Source organism: Bombyx mori, chromosome 12 (assembly GCF_030269925.1).
Source record: "Bombyx mori chromosome 12, ASM3026992v2".
NCBI lineage: Eukaryota > Metazoa > Arthropoda > Insecta > Lepidoptera > Bombycidae > Bombyx > Bombyx mori.
Genome location: NC_085118.1, coordinates 15,296,548 through 15,312,006, shown reverse-complemented (window position 1 = coordinate 15,312,006; position 15,459 = coordinate 15,296,548). Strand labels below are relative to the sequence as shown.

Below are 15,459 nucleotides of genomic sequence, written 5' to 3'. Positions count from 1 at the left end.
GAAAAAGATATATTGACAAGAAATATTGTCGGAGTACATACAGCACAGCAGCAATTAAATAAATTGGTCCAGTGGGCCGTGTGTGATTTGTTTCCGATTAATAATTATTGAAAATCCCAGTACATTTAAATTTATTTATTTTCGCAACTATTGAATATTACAGTACAAACACCACAAATACACCGTAAAAATAAATGTTATGTACATAGTGGTCTGAGAATTTAAGAGTTTATTGCCTATATATTTTCTTGATTAATATACAGGTACCTAATTAATCCTTCTCTCAATTGTGGTTATTGAATCAATCCTGCTGTGTCAACTTGTGTCAAAAGCTATATCCGTACATAATTGTCGATATACATAATAATATGTGTCCAATGTCAATTGTCAACAGTAAAGTTTTATATTTAATTCTTATCAGTTAGAGATAAGGGAATTAACCACAAAAAATATATTTATCTACCAATAGGTCGTTATCTAGGGTCTCGGTTTGTCATATGTATCGAATCATATCTTTGGACATATATATCGTGATTGTGAAATGTGAGTTCAGTAATGTTGAGTTCGTAAGAAGGGCGAAACGAGTTTTTATATTTCGAGCAAGGAATACATTATTTGAACGTGAGATTGTAAAGACCGAAACTTAGTGTCAGAACCTGTTTAATTTTAGACTTCAATTGCCGACTTGGTACTAATTATTAAAGGTAAGTTACAATTTGTAATGTGCTCCAAAATTACATTTCATAAGAATGTAGCTAAAGTAAATGCTACATATTTAAATTGCAATAGCAAAAACACTATCAGTTTAATTCTCAAACCACTTATGGAACGCATGGTAGAAAATACAGATAATTAAACTGTGAAAGTGAAGTTAAAAGCACTCCCATATTTCAAATGTTCAATGATGACTTTCATTTTGAGAGGCAAATAGAAGTTTAAATTAGCACTCTCCACAAAATCAAACTTGTAATTTCTAGAGTACAAGTCAGATAGCTTTTGCATTAATTGTGCTAATGTCTTCAAGCAGTTCAGTTTAACTTTTGTCTTTACATTGTGCACAATTATCAGTGTACAATTTATTGTGCAATTCTATATACAGCATAGCATGGCAGGTCATATATCAATAGGAGACTGGTGAATGTGGTTCAAACCTATAAAACGGGTCTGTCATACCATAATACTTAAATTTTGAGGAGTATCCAAGCAACATACTAAGAATTTAGGTGGTTATGTCTATGAACTACATTTCAGTTGAGCGTATTTTGTAATGTGAGCAAGAGCCCTCCCGAAACATAGCCACCCAACTCAGATCACAACTCACCGTTCACCTCAGGAAAGGAACTTGGTAACCTGATGTGTGAAACACAACATAATTGTTTTTCTTTGTTATACCATTATTTGCATTCTCCAGACTTTACTTACACAAATAACTTATACTCTAAAGGTGCCTCTCAGTTTTTTCTCACAGATGTCAGGATTGCTGGTTATAAAGATAAGTAGGTCAAATATAAAGTATTTGTGAGTCACTGTCCTGTATGGTAACTAGTACCAATAGACTATATGCCAACATATTGGTAGGTCAACAGATGGACAAGTAGCATAAGAACACAGGCCAGGTAGTGTAGGAAGGTAGTCAGATATTCGAAGAGGAGTATCGACTGTTAGGCTGTATTCAATAGGTTATGTAGACAGCAGAAACATTAAAAAAATACATAATTTATATATACTGCTATCACCACTCAGTAGGAACAGGGAAGATTGAATAATATTTTGAAGTAATCATTGACAAGGAATTTATTGATTAATATGTTCTAGCAAGAAAAAGATGGACAAACTAAAAACCAACTGGTTTACGGAATCATGCGATATGTGGCCTGGGGGTACTTTCTCATTCGAAGTCAAAGAAGTACTGCACACAGAAAAATCAAAATACCAGAATATCCAAGTTTTTGATACAACCAGTTTGGGGAAGGTTCTTGTCTTGGACGGAATCATACAATGCACTCAGAAAGATGAGTTTTCTTATCAGGTAAGACAAACTAGGTTTCTGTAACAACACAATCATACAAAAAATTTAATTGTATAGTCTATAAAGAAATATTTTTTTTAGGAAATGATATCATTTTTGCCTTTATGCTGCCACAAAAATCCAGAAAATGTACTCATAGTCGGTGGAGGTGATGGAGGTGTCGCAAGGGAAGTCGCCAAACATCCTCAAGTGAAACACATTGTTCTGGTAAATAGAAAGAGTTATTTCATTAACGTTGATGGCAGGAATTTATCACAAAAGATATTCAAGTTACTTACAGTAATTCTAAATTTCAAACTGACTCCCATGCAATCTAATGATAAATGCTATCAGTGTCTGTCACTGAAGGGTACTACTACTGAAGGTATGTTTTAGGAGAGACAAAAATTTAAGGTATAAAAATAGCTTATCCAAAAGGTTTGCTAAATAACCAAAGTTTATTAACTTATCAGTAAAGGTTTAAGTACTAGTTTTATATTTTTCTTCATATTTAAACCTTGTCTTTGATAACAATGTAAGGATAATACAGAAGAATAATAAAAAAGACTAGTAATAGCTTGAGAATCTTGAAGTAGGAGGAGTAGCCCATACATTCAAAATATTTTAATTACGTCGTAAAGTATGGTCCATTGGCTTGGTTTCAAAACGCTCGTATTTATTTATCCAACATCAAAATGCATACTATTTAAATAATAATTATACTTCATGTTATAACAGAACATCACAGAACCATACCACCAGTTTTTAACGGGTGTAGAAGCCCGCCCGGGTTGATACCACCGTCCTGTCTATTTCTGCCGCAAAACAGTAATACTGTGTTCCGGTCTGAAGGACAGGATAGCCGGTGTAACATACATAAGGCTGCCCATCCAGGCCAGGATAGGCAGCGCATCTGAGTCACTGATGTAGTTTGGATGTCAATGGGCGACGGTTATAATTTCCCATCAGATGAGCCGTAAGCTCGTCTGCCTATCGAAAGCAATAAAAAATAAATAAATAAAAAATTATTGAAATTCAGTTTTTCTAGAAGCTTGCCGTTTTCATTACAATCACGCCTCTAAATAAATTGAAGTGAAGTGAAATATAGAAATGCGTCAGGACTCTTAGAAAAAGAAAAAAAGATTTAAATGAAGAAATGCGTCAGGATTTTTGGGAAAAAAACCTGATTTAAATGAAGCCACTATGTTGCTTTTATTAAAAATCGTTCATTAGTTCATAACAATATCGGATTTATACATATATTCAAATTAATTAATATATTTGAGACAAAGACCTATCAATACAAGTGAAGGTTAGATAAGACTTGTTCATTGCAAAGTCAAATATATTTAAATAAATATAATTAAAGGTTTAATGAGTCGTTTGATAAGTCATAAGAAGTTTGGTTGGATAGATAGTTATTGTTCATTACATATATCTAATTAGTTATATATCAATATATTTTAATATTAACACAAATAGACAAAACACCCATTTACAAAATAATTGTAACTGAACTCATTGCATAAACATTTAAACTTAATGATAAAATTTATCTTTTGTTTATGGAAATTTTTTTTGTGCGATACGACATTGACAATGTCACCCAATCGCTCGGACTCGTAAAGTCGATTAAAGTATAATAAAGGGCCAGATTATAAGTTGGTGTTAATTTGTAAAGAAAGGTTATCAAAGTACATCGAACAATTTATCAGTGACATCTCTCAAACCTTTCATAACGTGTTATCGGAGCTTGGATAGAATATTTTATTTTATTCCTCAGCTTATTCAAGGCTAACGACATGGCGACAGTGGGATAAATGTTTTAATTAGGTAATTAATTTATCCACAATAGTCTGACTCCGCAATATCGCACATTGTTGCCGTAGAAGCATGAAAAAAAAACCGTAATTTTATCATTGAAATAGGTGTCCCTGTTTTAGACAGTACTAATATAAGATGAATATATTTTTAATTTCAGGTTGAAATTGATGACCGCGTAATTGAGTTATCAAAAAGGTACCTCCCGTTCATGGCGGTCGGTTTCGATAGTCCTAAGTTAACTCTTCATGTGGGTGACGGTTTTGAATTTATGAAGAACCATAGACAAGAGTTTGACGTCATTATCACGGACAGTAGCGACCCAGTCGGACCGGCCGTAAATTTATTTCAAAAGAACTACTTCTCTCTGATGAAGAGCGCTTTGAAACCTGACGGCATAGTTTGTTCGCAAGCCGGAACAATCTGGAATGATATAGAGCTCGTAACGAATACGTTGAATTTCTGCAAGAATCAGTTTCCGGCGGCCGCTTATTGTTACACGTCCGTGCCTACGTATCCTTCCGGTCAGATCGGATTTGTGATAGGTTCTCTGACCAAAGACATCAAATTTAATGAACCTCAATTGACGTTTACTAGAGACGAAGAGGAAGCTATGAATTTGCGTTACTACAACAGCGAAGTTCATAGAGCAGCGTTCGCGTTGCCAACCTTTGTAAAATATAAACTGGCTTGAATTGTTTTCTTTTTTTAATTTACACAACTGTGTTCTGATTATGAAGTACAAAAATTTTATTTTAAAATATGGACATTTAGAATATTATAATTGATAATTCTTGACTAATTCAATGGAACAAAATTGGCATTTTACTTATAATTCAATGTTGCCCATAAAATTGCGTATTGCCATTTGTTTTCATACTTACATTCCACTTTTTTTAAATAATTTTAGTAGTAGTTTTGTACTGGAACTCTTTGCTGATTCCTCTTAAGCTCTCCAGCTATGAGCATTAGCTTAGCAGTGCTCATGGCTATTAACGAATTCCCAAAACAGGTGGGTAACAATAAATTACGGAAATATAGGTCTGAATTTATAATCATAAGATATAATCGCCTAAAATACGGAACACATAAGTGCCTAAGCATGTACACCATTATATAAGAAAATTTATTCACTAAAGATGCCTAAATAAAGGTACTTATTATAAAAAGGAGACTGGCAGCATTCTGTAGTAACAAGATGGCGTAGTTAAATAATATTTATAAATAATTGTTATTTAAATAAGGGAAAACAGAAACGTGTAATAATTAAATGGTAACTTCATTAAGTAATTGCTCAATTTATAATTATTATGAAAACTAATTGTAAACGATTTATATTATTATACAATTTTACTATTGTTGAAGGAATATTAAAGGCTTCTTTTTAACAAATTGTTTTTTTTTTATGACGGTTTGAATTGTCAGTATAAAAAATCCGATATATATTAGGATTTTGGTAACGAAATCAGTTATTATAGTAATATTGAATCGATTTTCCAATGGTTTCGATTTAATAACACTAAATTTTAACTTGATTTTTCTTTGTTACGGTAATATATTTGTACCACAGAAATAAAAGTTTTTAAAATAAAAACAAAAGTAAATGTTGATATGAATAAAACGAACACTATAAAAGCTATAATATCTAATAGCAAGTACTGGATAGGCGACAACCACCGCGAACCAGACGACATATCCAGTCCTTTATGTCGCGCTACGAGTTCTATGTTGAATAGGGCCGTTTCCATTGCCGGTTGAGGACGATCCCGCCAAAGACTTGTTAGTAATTTAGCTTTCTGACGTTTCCTGAAACATAAGCTGTGTTAACCAATGTCAGGGAAGGTGGTAAGTATAAAATGTCTTTCCCCAAACGAGGCTTGCGGAGAGTTCTCTGCGACTTGTCTGACGGCATATACCGACGGTGACCATTCACCATCAGAATGGCAACAAAAAAGTCGGCAACCTTGTAATTCAAAAGAGCCAAATAGCTAATACACAATTGAAATTGATTCAAAGAGCCTTTTTTTATAGTCTTGCGTTTCGAAAATGCAGGACATTATTGTAGTATTCCAGTAAGAAACATTTCGCGGAAGAGCCGTACCTGTGGGGTCAGACCTACATACGGCTCGCGAGCCGCAGGTTTTCGGTCACTGAACTAGGCAGCTCCACAATTAACCAATCGTGTATTTCGATTTGAGTCCGTTGACTCCATTTTTATGTTTCAAGCGCCATGCGCCAGCAGTATGCGGTCTGGGTCGACGCGATTTATTACGCATATAGCGCATGCTGTCGCATGTTCATTATTCTCACAAAAGAAAATAATATACTCACTCCTTAGACAAAACTGATAAGAGTTTATTATAGAACACGTCTTCTTCAATTTCCGTAAGACTTAGAACCTCGGCGACGCCAGCTTTCTGAGCATGGGCCGCGTTCCCGAACTGATCTCCGAGTATAGGAATAATGAGAGTCGGCACGCTTGACGCGACTGCCTCCGTCAAGCTAAGTAGACCGCCGTGTGTGATAAATGCCAAGCAATTTTGCTGGTCTGAAAAGATACATATATTTTTTTATCGCTTAGATATCTGAACCAGACTGACCTTAGATGCACGTACGACCTGTGTGCTTAGTGCGAGTTTCTTAACATTCTGGATAGCGTAAAAGTTAAGCCAATTTTGTATGCAGTTGGAACAGCGCCCCTAGCGGCAAACGTAGGCAATAAGTAACTTTTACTCTATCGAGAACGTTAAAAAAACTTGCTTTTTTTTCTTTTTCTTTTTCCTACCTAAGCTGATAGATAGCCTTAGGGGCTATTTACGCGTAACCGTGGCTAGTAGGTGAGCTCACGGGGCTCAAACCTGATGACGTTGCTAACACGAACCCTAGCAAGAGCCGTGCTTCGCAGAATCTACCACCGGATCGGAAACGCAACCCACTGAGAAGATCCGGCGAGAAACTCAGTGGGCTGTGTCTGAGAGTTAAAAACTTGCACTAAGCACACTGGTGTTAAGTAATTGCAGAATTCCATAAGCTTCACATTGTAAATGCCGCGTGCAACTTTGAGACTTCTAATATGTCTCAATTGTACCATTAATATGCTAATTACAATTTTTCCCGTATTGATTTTATTGATTTTTTAAAATCAATAAGCGTTAAGTAGGTAGGTACCTAAGTAGTTTATTAGAAAAATTGGCACCGGCCTATTAGTCTAGTCGACAAGTTAAAAATGGTGTTAATTCGACATACTACTGCTAAAATTATGTGGTTTAGCTCATTCGATTCGGAATAATGTCTAGACCATTGTGCTAAAAAATTGAATTAGCACATAAAAAATTCCAAAAGTTATTAACAATTAAACACCTTCAAAAAATAGCGTTTCGTTTATGGCTTATTGTCCGTAAACTATAAACATTTTCGAAATTTGAAAAAAAGATCCTTAAAGAGGAGGAAATTTAGTAAAAAAAAGTTCCAACTCCCGGAACTGTAGCTCCATTATTTATAATTTTAATTTAACGCTGAAAATAGCCCGCCGCGCGCCATTGTTAGGTTGCGCGCACGGCCTCGAAAGCGAGTACGTCACTTAAAAAATTTTTTTTCAAGTATTTAAAGTTTATTGAAAAATCTAAAAAAATTATTGCATAATCTAAACACTTTAGAAAATTTATTCCCGTTGGAATTTTTTATAAAAACATATTTTTCAATATTCTAGACGATTGTTAATTAAGAAAAAAAATTCAAATTTCCATCATCCTTCTAAACTAAAAAAAATGTTTAAATAATTACCTTAAAATTATTTCGCTTCGTGGACCTCTTCTTATAAATATATTAAACAAGATTGCGTCGTCTAAGTTATGAAATTGTTAATATTTTGTTAATAATAATTTTTTTAAGTTAACAAAAAAGAAAAAGCACAATTATGTTGTAAAGAATTTTTTTTTCTTTATTTACTATTATATTTTCGTTTTTATGTCAATAAAAGACATCTTTTAATAAAATATATACTATATAATAAAATATATAATAAAAACGAAAATATAATAATAAAGAAAGAAAAAAAAATTATTTACAACATAATTGTTCTTTTTCTTTTTTGTTAACTTAAAAAAAATATTATTAACAAAATATTAACAATTTCATAACTTAGACGACGCAATCTTGTTTAATATATTTATAAGAAGAGGTCCACGAAGCGAAATAATTTTAAGGTAATTATTTAAACATTTTTTTTAGTTTAGAAGGATGATGGAAATTGGAAATTTTTTTCTTAATTAACAATCGTCTAGAATATTGAAAAATATGTTTTTATAAAAAATTCCAACGGGAATAAATTTTCTAAAGTGTTTAGATTATGCAATAATTTTTTTAGATTTTTCAATTAACTTTAAGTACTTGAAAAAAAATTTTTTAAGTGACGTACTCGCTTTCGAGGCCTTGCGCGCAACCTAACAATGGCGCGCGGCGGGCTATTTTCAGCGTTAAATTAAAATTATAAATAATGGAGCTACAGTTCCGGGAGTTGGAACTTTTTTTTTACTAAATTTCCTCCTCTTTAAGGATCTTTTTTTCAAATTTCGAAAATGTTTATAGTTTACGGACAATAAGCCATAAACGAAACGCTATTTTTTTAAGGTGTTTAATTGTTAATAACTTTTGGAATTTTTTATGTGCTAATTCAATTTTTTAGCACAATGGTCTAGACATTATTCCGAATCGAATGAGCTAAACCACATAATTTTAGCAGTAGTATGTCGAATTAACACCATTTTTAACTTGTCGACTAGACTATATGGTATTTGACAGTTGGGATGGTCGCTATAAATAATATATTTTTAAGATAGATGCAACTCTCGCTATGAGTATCGTCTTCTTTCAAGTCACGGCGCTGGATCTTTGAGTGATTTGTATTTTTAATAGAAAGCAATATGAAACAATAGAATATGTGTGTATTTTTTGTTGCGTTATCTATTTCAATGTTATAGACGGGGAAAATATCTAGGACCGGAATGTTTATACATATGAATGAATCACTTGTGTGGCAAGTTCGTATCGAACGCGAGTTCAGTGATATGTTTACAAATAATAGCCCACTGAGTTTCTCGCCGGATCTTCTCATTGGGTCGCGTTTCCGATCCGATGGTAGATTCGCGCGTAGTACTGCTTTTGCTAGGGTCAGTGTTAGCAACACTTCCGGTTCGAGCCTCGTGAGCTCACCTACACGCTAGGGAGAAGCTGAAATAGCCTCTTAAGGCTACCAGCATAGGTAGGGGAAAAAAATCAGTACAAAAACTACTGAGCAAATTGAAAAAATAAAATAAAAACTTACTCAACAAATCGTATTGCGGCAACCATTTTTCAAATTTAACGTTCTTTGGTATTTTTATCGCGTCTGAGATATCGTCCTCCCATTTCCAAAATATTGTTTGTGGTAAACGAGCAAAAGCGTTGATTATGGCTTTCATTTGCTTTCGCGGTAACGAAGATCCCTTCACTAATGAGCCGAAACTGAATATTATGAAGCCTTCTTCTGCATTCTCAACTAAAGTACGCAGGGGCTGAAATGTTCATGTTTAAATAAAGTAGCTGTTTATCTTAAATTCACATTTAAGTTAGCTCCTATTGGCCCGTATGTAGATAAGTATAGTAAGTATACTAGGTACTTAGGTTCTAATAGTGTGCAAAAGCGACAACCAACCAAATTTTGTCAACGTAAATTCTGCTATTAAACAAATAACTTTAGAATAAACAGTGCCGTGCCGTATTCGCAAAGTGAATCGTACCTACTTGCATCATCTGTTACTAAAGGTATTGGCAACTCATCATCATCATTATCATTATCATCATTCTCCTGCCCTCCTCCCAGTCACCTAAGGTCGCCACAACATGTTTTCTCCTTCCATACTCTTGTAACCATAACGCAAATGGAAAGAGTATCATGATTGCACTTAAAAATAACACTTATTTGAGTCTTTTTTCCCCTCCGATTAGAAAAATAAACAAGCCATAGGTACCTGATATATACGTACAGACATCGCATCTTTAGAATTGCAGTGGCTTAATCCAAAATTCTAATTTTTTCTACACCAAAAATGTAATTTTAGAATTGTTATTTTTTAGCTTTTCGGTTTTACTACTTTAATAGTACTTTTGTCCTTTTCTGGACTAAAAGAGACTAACTAGGCTGATAGAATACGTATATAACTATTTACAAGTCGTTCGAAGCATAAAACTCATTTTCTTAAAATTTTTAGTCGGGCCACATCAATTCTAAAGGTGCTATTAAAGTACTTAGATCATTATCTTAAGTTTTAGACTTAAATTACATTATTACCTCGTTGAGTTCTCTGATAGTCCTGTTATGTAGGTGGATACCGCCAATTTCTATTAAAGAAGGCGTAAGTTCCCTAATACCATTTATAGAAAAATGAGTGTTTACCAATACAGCACTGGAATTTTTACCCAAATCACTCAGCCTAGGTAGTTTCCTTTTCAATTTCTTTTCAATAATTTTCTGTTCTTCGCGCCAAATCGCATACTCAAACCACGTATTATAAAAATGTAAGGTAAACGTATTTATCAATCTTTCGAAGAACGTCATTTTTTCTGTGAACGGAAGTCATGCCAGGTATATAGGCGGGATTGTCTGGCGCTCCAGCCCTTGCCATGGTCCATGGCATCATACTACTCGAGATCAAACCTATAGAAGGGACATTATAGATATGAACCAAACTTAGCAAGCAGTCACTGTTAAAATGTTCTATCAAAATTAGATCGTATTCGCCTTTTCCCGCCAGAAACTCCTCGAATACATCCGAATTGATTATTCTCTCGCAAATAAGAAGGTTCGATTTAGCTAAAGAAGTAACTATAGACATATGTCCGAAGTAATTCTCTAAGCCGAAATACTTTTGGGTTTTTAAATAAATCTCTTTTAGATCAAGCACTTCGACGTTAGGCGGAGCTAAATGCTGCAAGCTAACGTCACGACGGTTCGGTAGTGGAATCGTAGCCGGAAAGAAGGAAACAACTGTCAGGTGATGTCCACGGTTGATAAGCTCGTCCAGAATTGGTTCGAATACCATGTAATGACTTTTTCCAGGGTAAGGAAACAGACAGAGAATTTTGTAACTTTCCACTGAAGTTACAATTAAGAATAATATGAAAATCTTCATGGCTCACACGCGTCGGACACTTAGCGACTGTCCGCTGTAGAGATTCAACGGCACTGAGATAGTACTAGTATTGCCGTTGCTTATAGTCATATGGATATGACAATATGAAACATATAAAGTCAGTCTGTTTCTCATTGCATACCTTTGTGAAAATATTTTCAACAATTGTACAAATAAAAAATAATAATAAAAAACACAAAAGCGCTGTGATGCTTATATAAGAGATAAGGTCAGATGGGACAAAGGCGCCATATTTTTTGCATAGATGACGTCGATGCAAAAAAAATTTTTTGAATATTGATTTATCAGTGTACATTTATTAATTGACAAAATATGATATTTCGTAGCTGCAAGAAACGTCGATTCAATCAAATCAATTAATCAACATTCTCATTCTCCTGTCTTTTTCCCGGTCACCTGCGGTCGGTGCAACATAGTGTCTCGAAGGCCAGTTTCACTAGTAGGTACAGTTGGGCGACCACGGGCTCAGACAGGAGGAGTGGGATCTGCCAACAGCGACACAAACGCCTCCAAAGGAGACCTAACAACTTAAGAGTAGTTACTTCGCGAATGAATCTTCTACGGAATCGGAATCGCGACCCGGTGAGAAGATCCGGCGAGAAACTCAGCGGGCTGATGCATGGGTTAGGTTGCACATCGAGCTCACTGCCGGGTTCGACGAGTAGGGTTACGAGTAGGTTAGGTCCATAAGCCTGCTCCTATTGTTAGCTGAAGGCGTATAATCTAACAGTTATTAAATCTGATGGATCCGTAAGGACGTGTAGAGATCCTGACGCAACGCATCAATCTATTCAGTTTTTAATTAAGCATAAAAAAAATTACTTGAAGAATTGCAAGCCAAACTGCGCGCCAGAATTGTTTAGTCTATTTTTAGACAAAAATTACGTGTTTAGGACCGGGAGCTGACATCAATTTGTAACCTACCACAGTATAGAACGACATTGAAAGAGGTAAATCGATTTTCGTTACGTTCTACAACAATGCGAAGCAGACCTGTATTCTAGTTTGTAGGGTAGAATTTGGAATGGAATTTTATATCTATTGTAACGGACGGGACGTCAGCTGTCATGCCCTGCCGCCAGCCAAGCCGCCAAGCCATGTTAACACGCCCCCTTCCGCCACCGCCACCGCCGCCGCCGCCAGCCAAAGCCAACGAAGGGGGGATAGTGTTAATAAAACAAGGCGTGCCAGCCATTTCTACCTGCTTTTTTGTATTCTCGCACAAATAAAAGAACTTGTCGTTACGCTGCTGGTTTTTATTGTCACATCATTTGCAACAATCAGAAGTGGCATAAAGAAATGAAACAACGTCATATACACGCTCAGATCTCTCGGTCTGACAAGTTTTAAGAAGATAAAGCTCCTATTCCACTGGCGAGGAAGGTGTTGAAAAATTGCTTCAGAAGGAGGTCCACAAGGCGATATTTGAGCTACAGGATGAAGAACCTGGAACAATCAAATCAAAGGGACTTCGACGTCGTCGGACCAAGAGCGCCTGACGCCCTGTCCTTCCATCATTCTGGTTTACGTGGAGGGAAACTCGAAGAGTAGCAACGTGGTTACTCCACTGCGGCACTACGAGCTTCACGGCGCTTCATGAGATTCACGGCTACGAGCTTCCTTCTCCCTGCCTGCGACGCTGCTGCGCGGCGAAGACAGCTACATCGACGTGGGCTCGGAGACCATCATGTGGCCGCCGGGCGAGATCCTGCCGAGGGCCAACAGCTGCGAGAAGCCACAGCCAAACAGCCAGGTGTGTTGCATTTCTACTTGCCCTAACCATGCCATTACAAATATTTCGAGATTTGAGGGTAGAAATAAAAAAAATTTAAAAGGAGCCATTAAATAATAAGGGTCATTCAGATTTAAAAAATACAGTATAAGCATTGCTTTGCTGCGAATACACATGATTTAGGCATTGCCAATTTAGTCCAAATGCAAATTAAGCTTACTAGTGATCAGCCCGTGTATCGCCACCTTTACTTTCTCATAACGAACAAACGATAGTTAAATCTAAAGCTAATTAACTTTTAGATGCTGGCATTAAAAAATAATCTGAAGCTAGTCATGCTTCACCAGTGGTCTTATTAAGAAACAGAACGGCGACAGTAGGCTATGCGTTGATTTTTTTTTTTTTTTTTTTTTTCCTACCTAAGCTGAGAGCCTTGAGAGGCTATGTCAGCGTAACCCTAACTTTTGTAGGTGAGCTCACGGCGCTCAAACCTGATGATGTTGCTAACACGAACCCTAGCAAGAGCCGTGCTTCGCAGAATCTACCACCGGATCGGAAACGCGACCCACTGAGAAGATCCGGCGAGAAACTCAGTGGGCTATGCGTTGACTATCGTGCGTTAAACGCTATGGTAAAATATAAAAGTATCCACCGAACAGTACTTCACGAGTTTAGATTTAGCCCAGGGCTACCATAAATTAAGCATTGTGCCAGACACAACTGTTTTCATTACGCCGCAAGGTCATTATTTCGAGTACACTAGAATTCCTTTTGTTTTAGCAAATGCGCCATCTGTATTCATGCGTTTCTTCTTTTCTCCACCTTATTCCACTAGGTGGGGTAGTTAAATGAGTTTAATAAATAAAATAATTGAGCCTGAGGGTAGAAAAGAAATGGGTAAAAATAAATGTAGGTCAAATCGAGATACTAGCAATTTTAAACGATTTACCTCTACCCTCAGTTGGTATAAAATCAGGTTCAATAATTATTGAGAAAGTACTTGGGAAATTTTATGGTGGAGACTTAAAATTAAATATGAGTAAATGCTCATTCTTGGAGAAACAAGTCACTTATTTAGGTCATGAAATATCTTCAGACGGTATACAGCCGGGTGCAACAAAAATTGACGGCCGTTTCGCAGTTTCCTGTGCCAAATAATGCTCAGTGTGCGATAGTTTATTGGTTATGTTACTTTAGAAAGTTTATTCCCAGTTTTGCCGTGATTGCGCGTCCATTAACTGAGTTAAGAAAAAAAAAAAAGATAAATCATGGGTGTGGGGCCATGAACATAACGCGAATTTCGAACAACTGAAAAACAGTTTTATGTTCCAAACCTATGCTAGCTCTGTATAATCCTATGCTTCTTACAAAAATATGAACCGATGCATGTAGCTTAGGAGTTTCTGGTATACTATTACTAAAACAAACTGACAACTCACTGCGGCCTGTTATGTACTTTAGCCGGGTTACTAGGAAGGAAGAGAGTGTGTATCATAGCTAAGAGCTCAAAACCTGGCGGTCGTACAATCGCTTCGTAGGTTCTGTGTTTATGAAGTAGGTAAACATGATATAGTAGAAACTGATTGTACTGTGGTTTGTGCTACGCTTACCAAACGCGACATTATACCACGCATTGCGCGATGGTGAGTTTTGAAAGAAGATTATGACATTAAGTGTTGAGTATAGACCTGGTGAACGTATGGAACATTTATAGATGCGCTTAATAGGCATCCTGTTGACATGATGAACGTGAATCGTCTTAAAGTTACCGATTGATTCTGTACTGTGCAATGTCAGGACGAAAAGCTTAGTTCGATTATAAAGAAATCTATACTAACATTATAAAGCTGAAGAGTTTGTTTGTTTGAACGCGCTAGTCTCGAGAACTGCTGGTCCGATTTGAAAAATTCATTCAGTGTTAAATAACCCATTTGTTGAGGAAGATATAGGCTATATAACGCTAAGACCGCTAAGACCATCACTGCATCGCGCTAAGACCAATACAAGCGGAGCACCAATAAAGAATGTTTCAAAATCGGGTTATTTTCCCTTTTGAGAGCTTCCGGTGCGTGCGCTGTAGAAACTGTTAAAATTTCGCTAAAATAATGTGACAGAATTGTTTCCCTTTAAAAGATCTAAAAAAAAATGTCCGCGACAGCATATGTCTATATGTTAAGGTTGGCTCACTATAACGTTTTTTATGCTAAAGAAATTTGTTCTAAAATAAAGCATTATTTGTGAACTATATTCCACGCGGACCAAGTCGCGCTGATGTTAAAGATAAAAGTAACTGAAACAGACTCGCGGTCCCTTGGGCTAAATGGAAAATTGTATACATGCACTATGACTACATTGGTCACGTGGATCTAAATCATCGTAAAAAAGACAGTATATATCCGATCTCTAAACCATCTGATACTATGCGCATGGTACAAATAGATAACATGTTCCCCTTCTGTAGGACATCTAAAGGGCACCAACCAGTACATGATCGTAATGAAAGATGCGTTGTCTAAATTTGTGATAGCTGAACTAACGCGTACTTACTGTAAATTCAATCTGGACCATTCGTCCATTAAAAAGTATATTAATAGGATTTGTCCAGATACCCGAATCACGTGATGACAGACTATGGGAAAGCTTTTAAGAGTAGAGGTACTTTAAAAAAATATCGGAAGATAAACAGTTGAATAAACTCTAGAGCAATT

The 15,459-nt window shown here is 36.0% G+C and overlaps 2 protein-coding genes across 3 annotated transcripts; one reads left to right on the top strand and one right to left on the bottom strand.

Annotated features, from left to right (window-relative positions):
• The first annotated feature begins 125 nt into the window (after nt 1–125).
• On the top strand, nt 126–5,221 carry LOC101742094 (spermidine synthase). 2 transcript variants are annotated; one of them, XM_004924670.5, is made up of 4 exons: nt 126–704; nt 1,820–2,029; nt 2,111–2,236; nt 3,990–5,221. In XM_004924670.5, the coding sequence occupies exons 2-4, from the start codon at nt 1,826–1,828 to the stop codon at nt 4,521–4,523; spliced, it is 864 nt and encodes a 287-aa protein (XP_004924727.1). In that variant the 5' UTR covers nt 126–704; nt 1,820–1,825; the 3' UTR covers nt 4,524–5,221. The 2 variants fall into 2 exon arrangements, with proteins under 2 accessions (XP_004924727.1, XP_004924726.1); XM_004924669.5 differs by having other exon boundaries at nt 1,816–2,029.
• On the bottom strand, nt 4,525–15,265 carry LOC100862822 (UDP-glucosyltransferase 2). The gene is given in 5 exon segments (XM_038014500.2): nt 4,525–5,635; nt 6,161–6,377; nt 9,153–9,381; nt 10,158–10,427; nt 10,429–15,265. Coding segments are annotated over 5 exon segments (1,566 nt in total). The 5' UTR covers nt 10,999–15,265; the 3' UTR covers nt 4,525–5,355.
• Between the last annotated feature and the right edge of the window lie 194 nt (nt 15,266–15,459).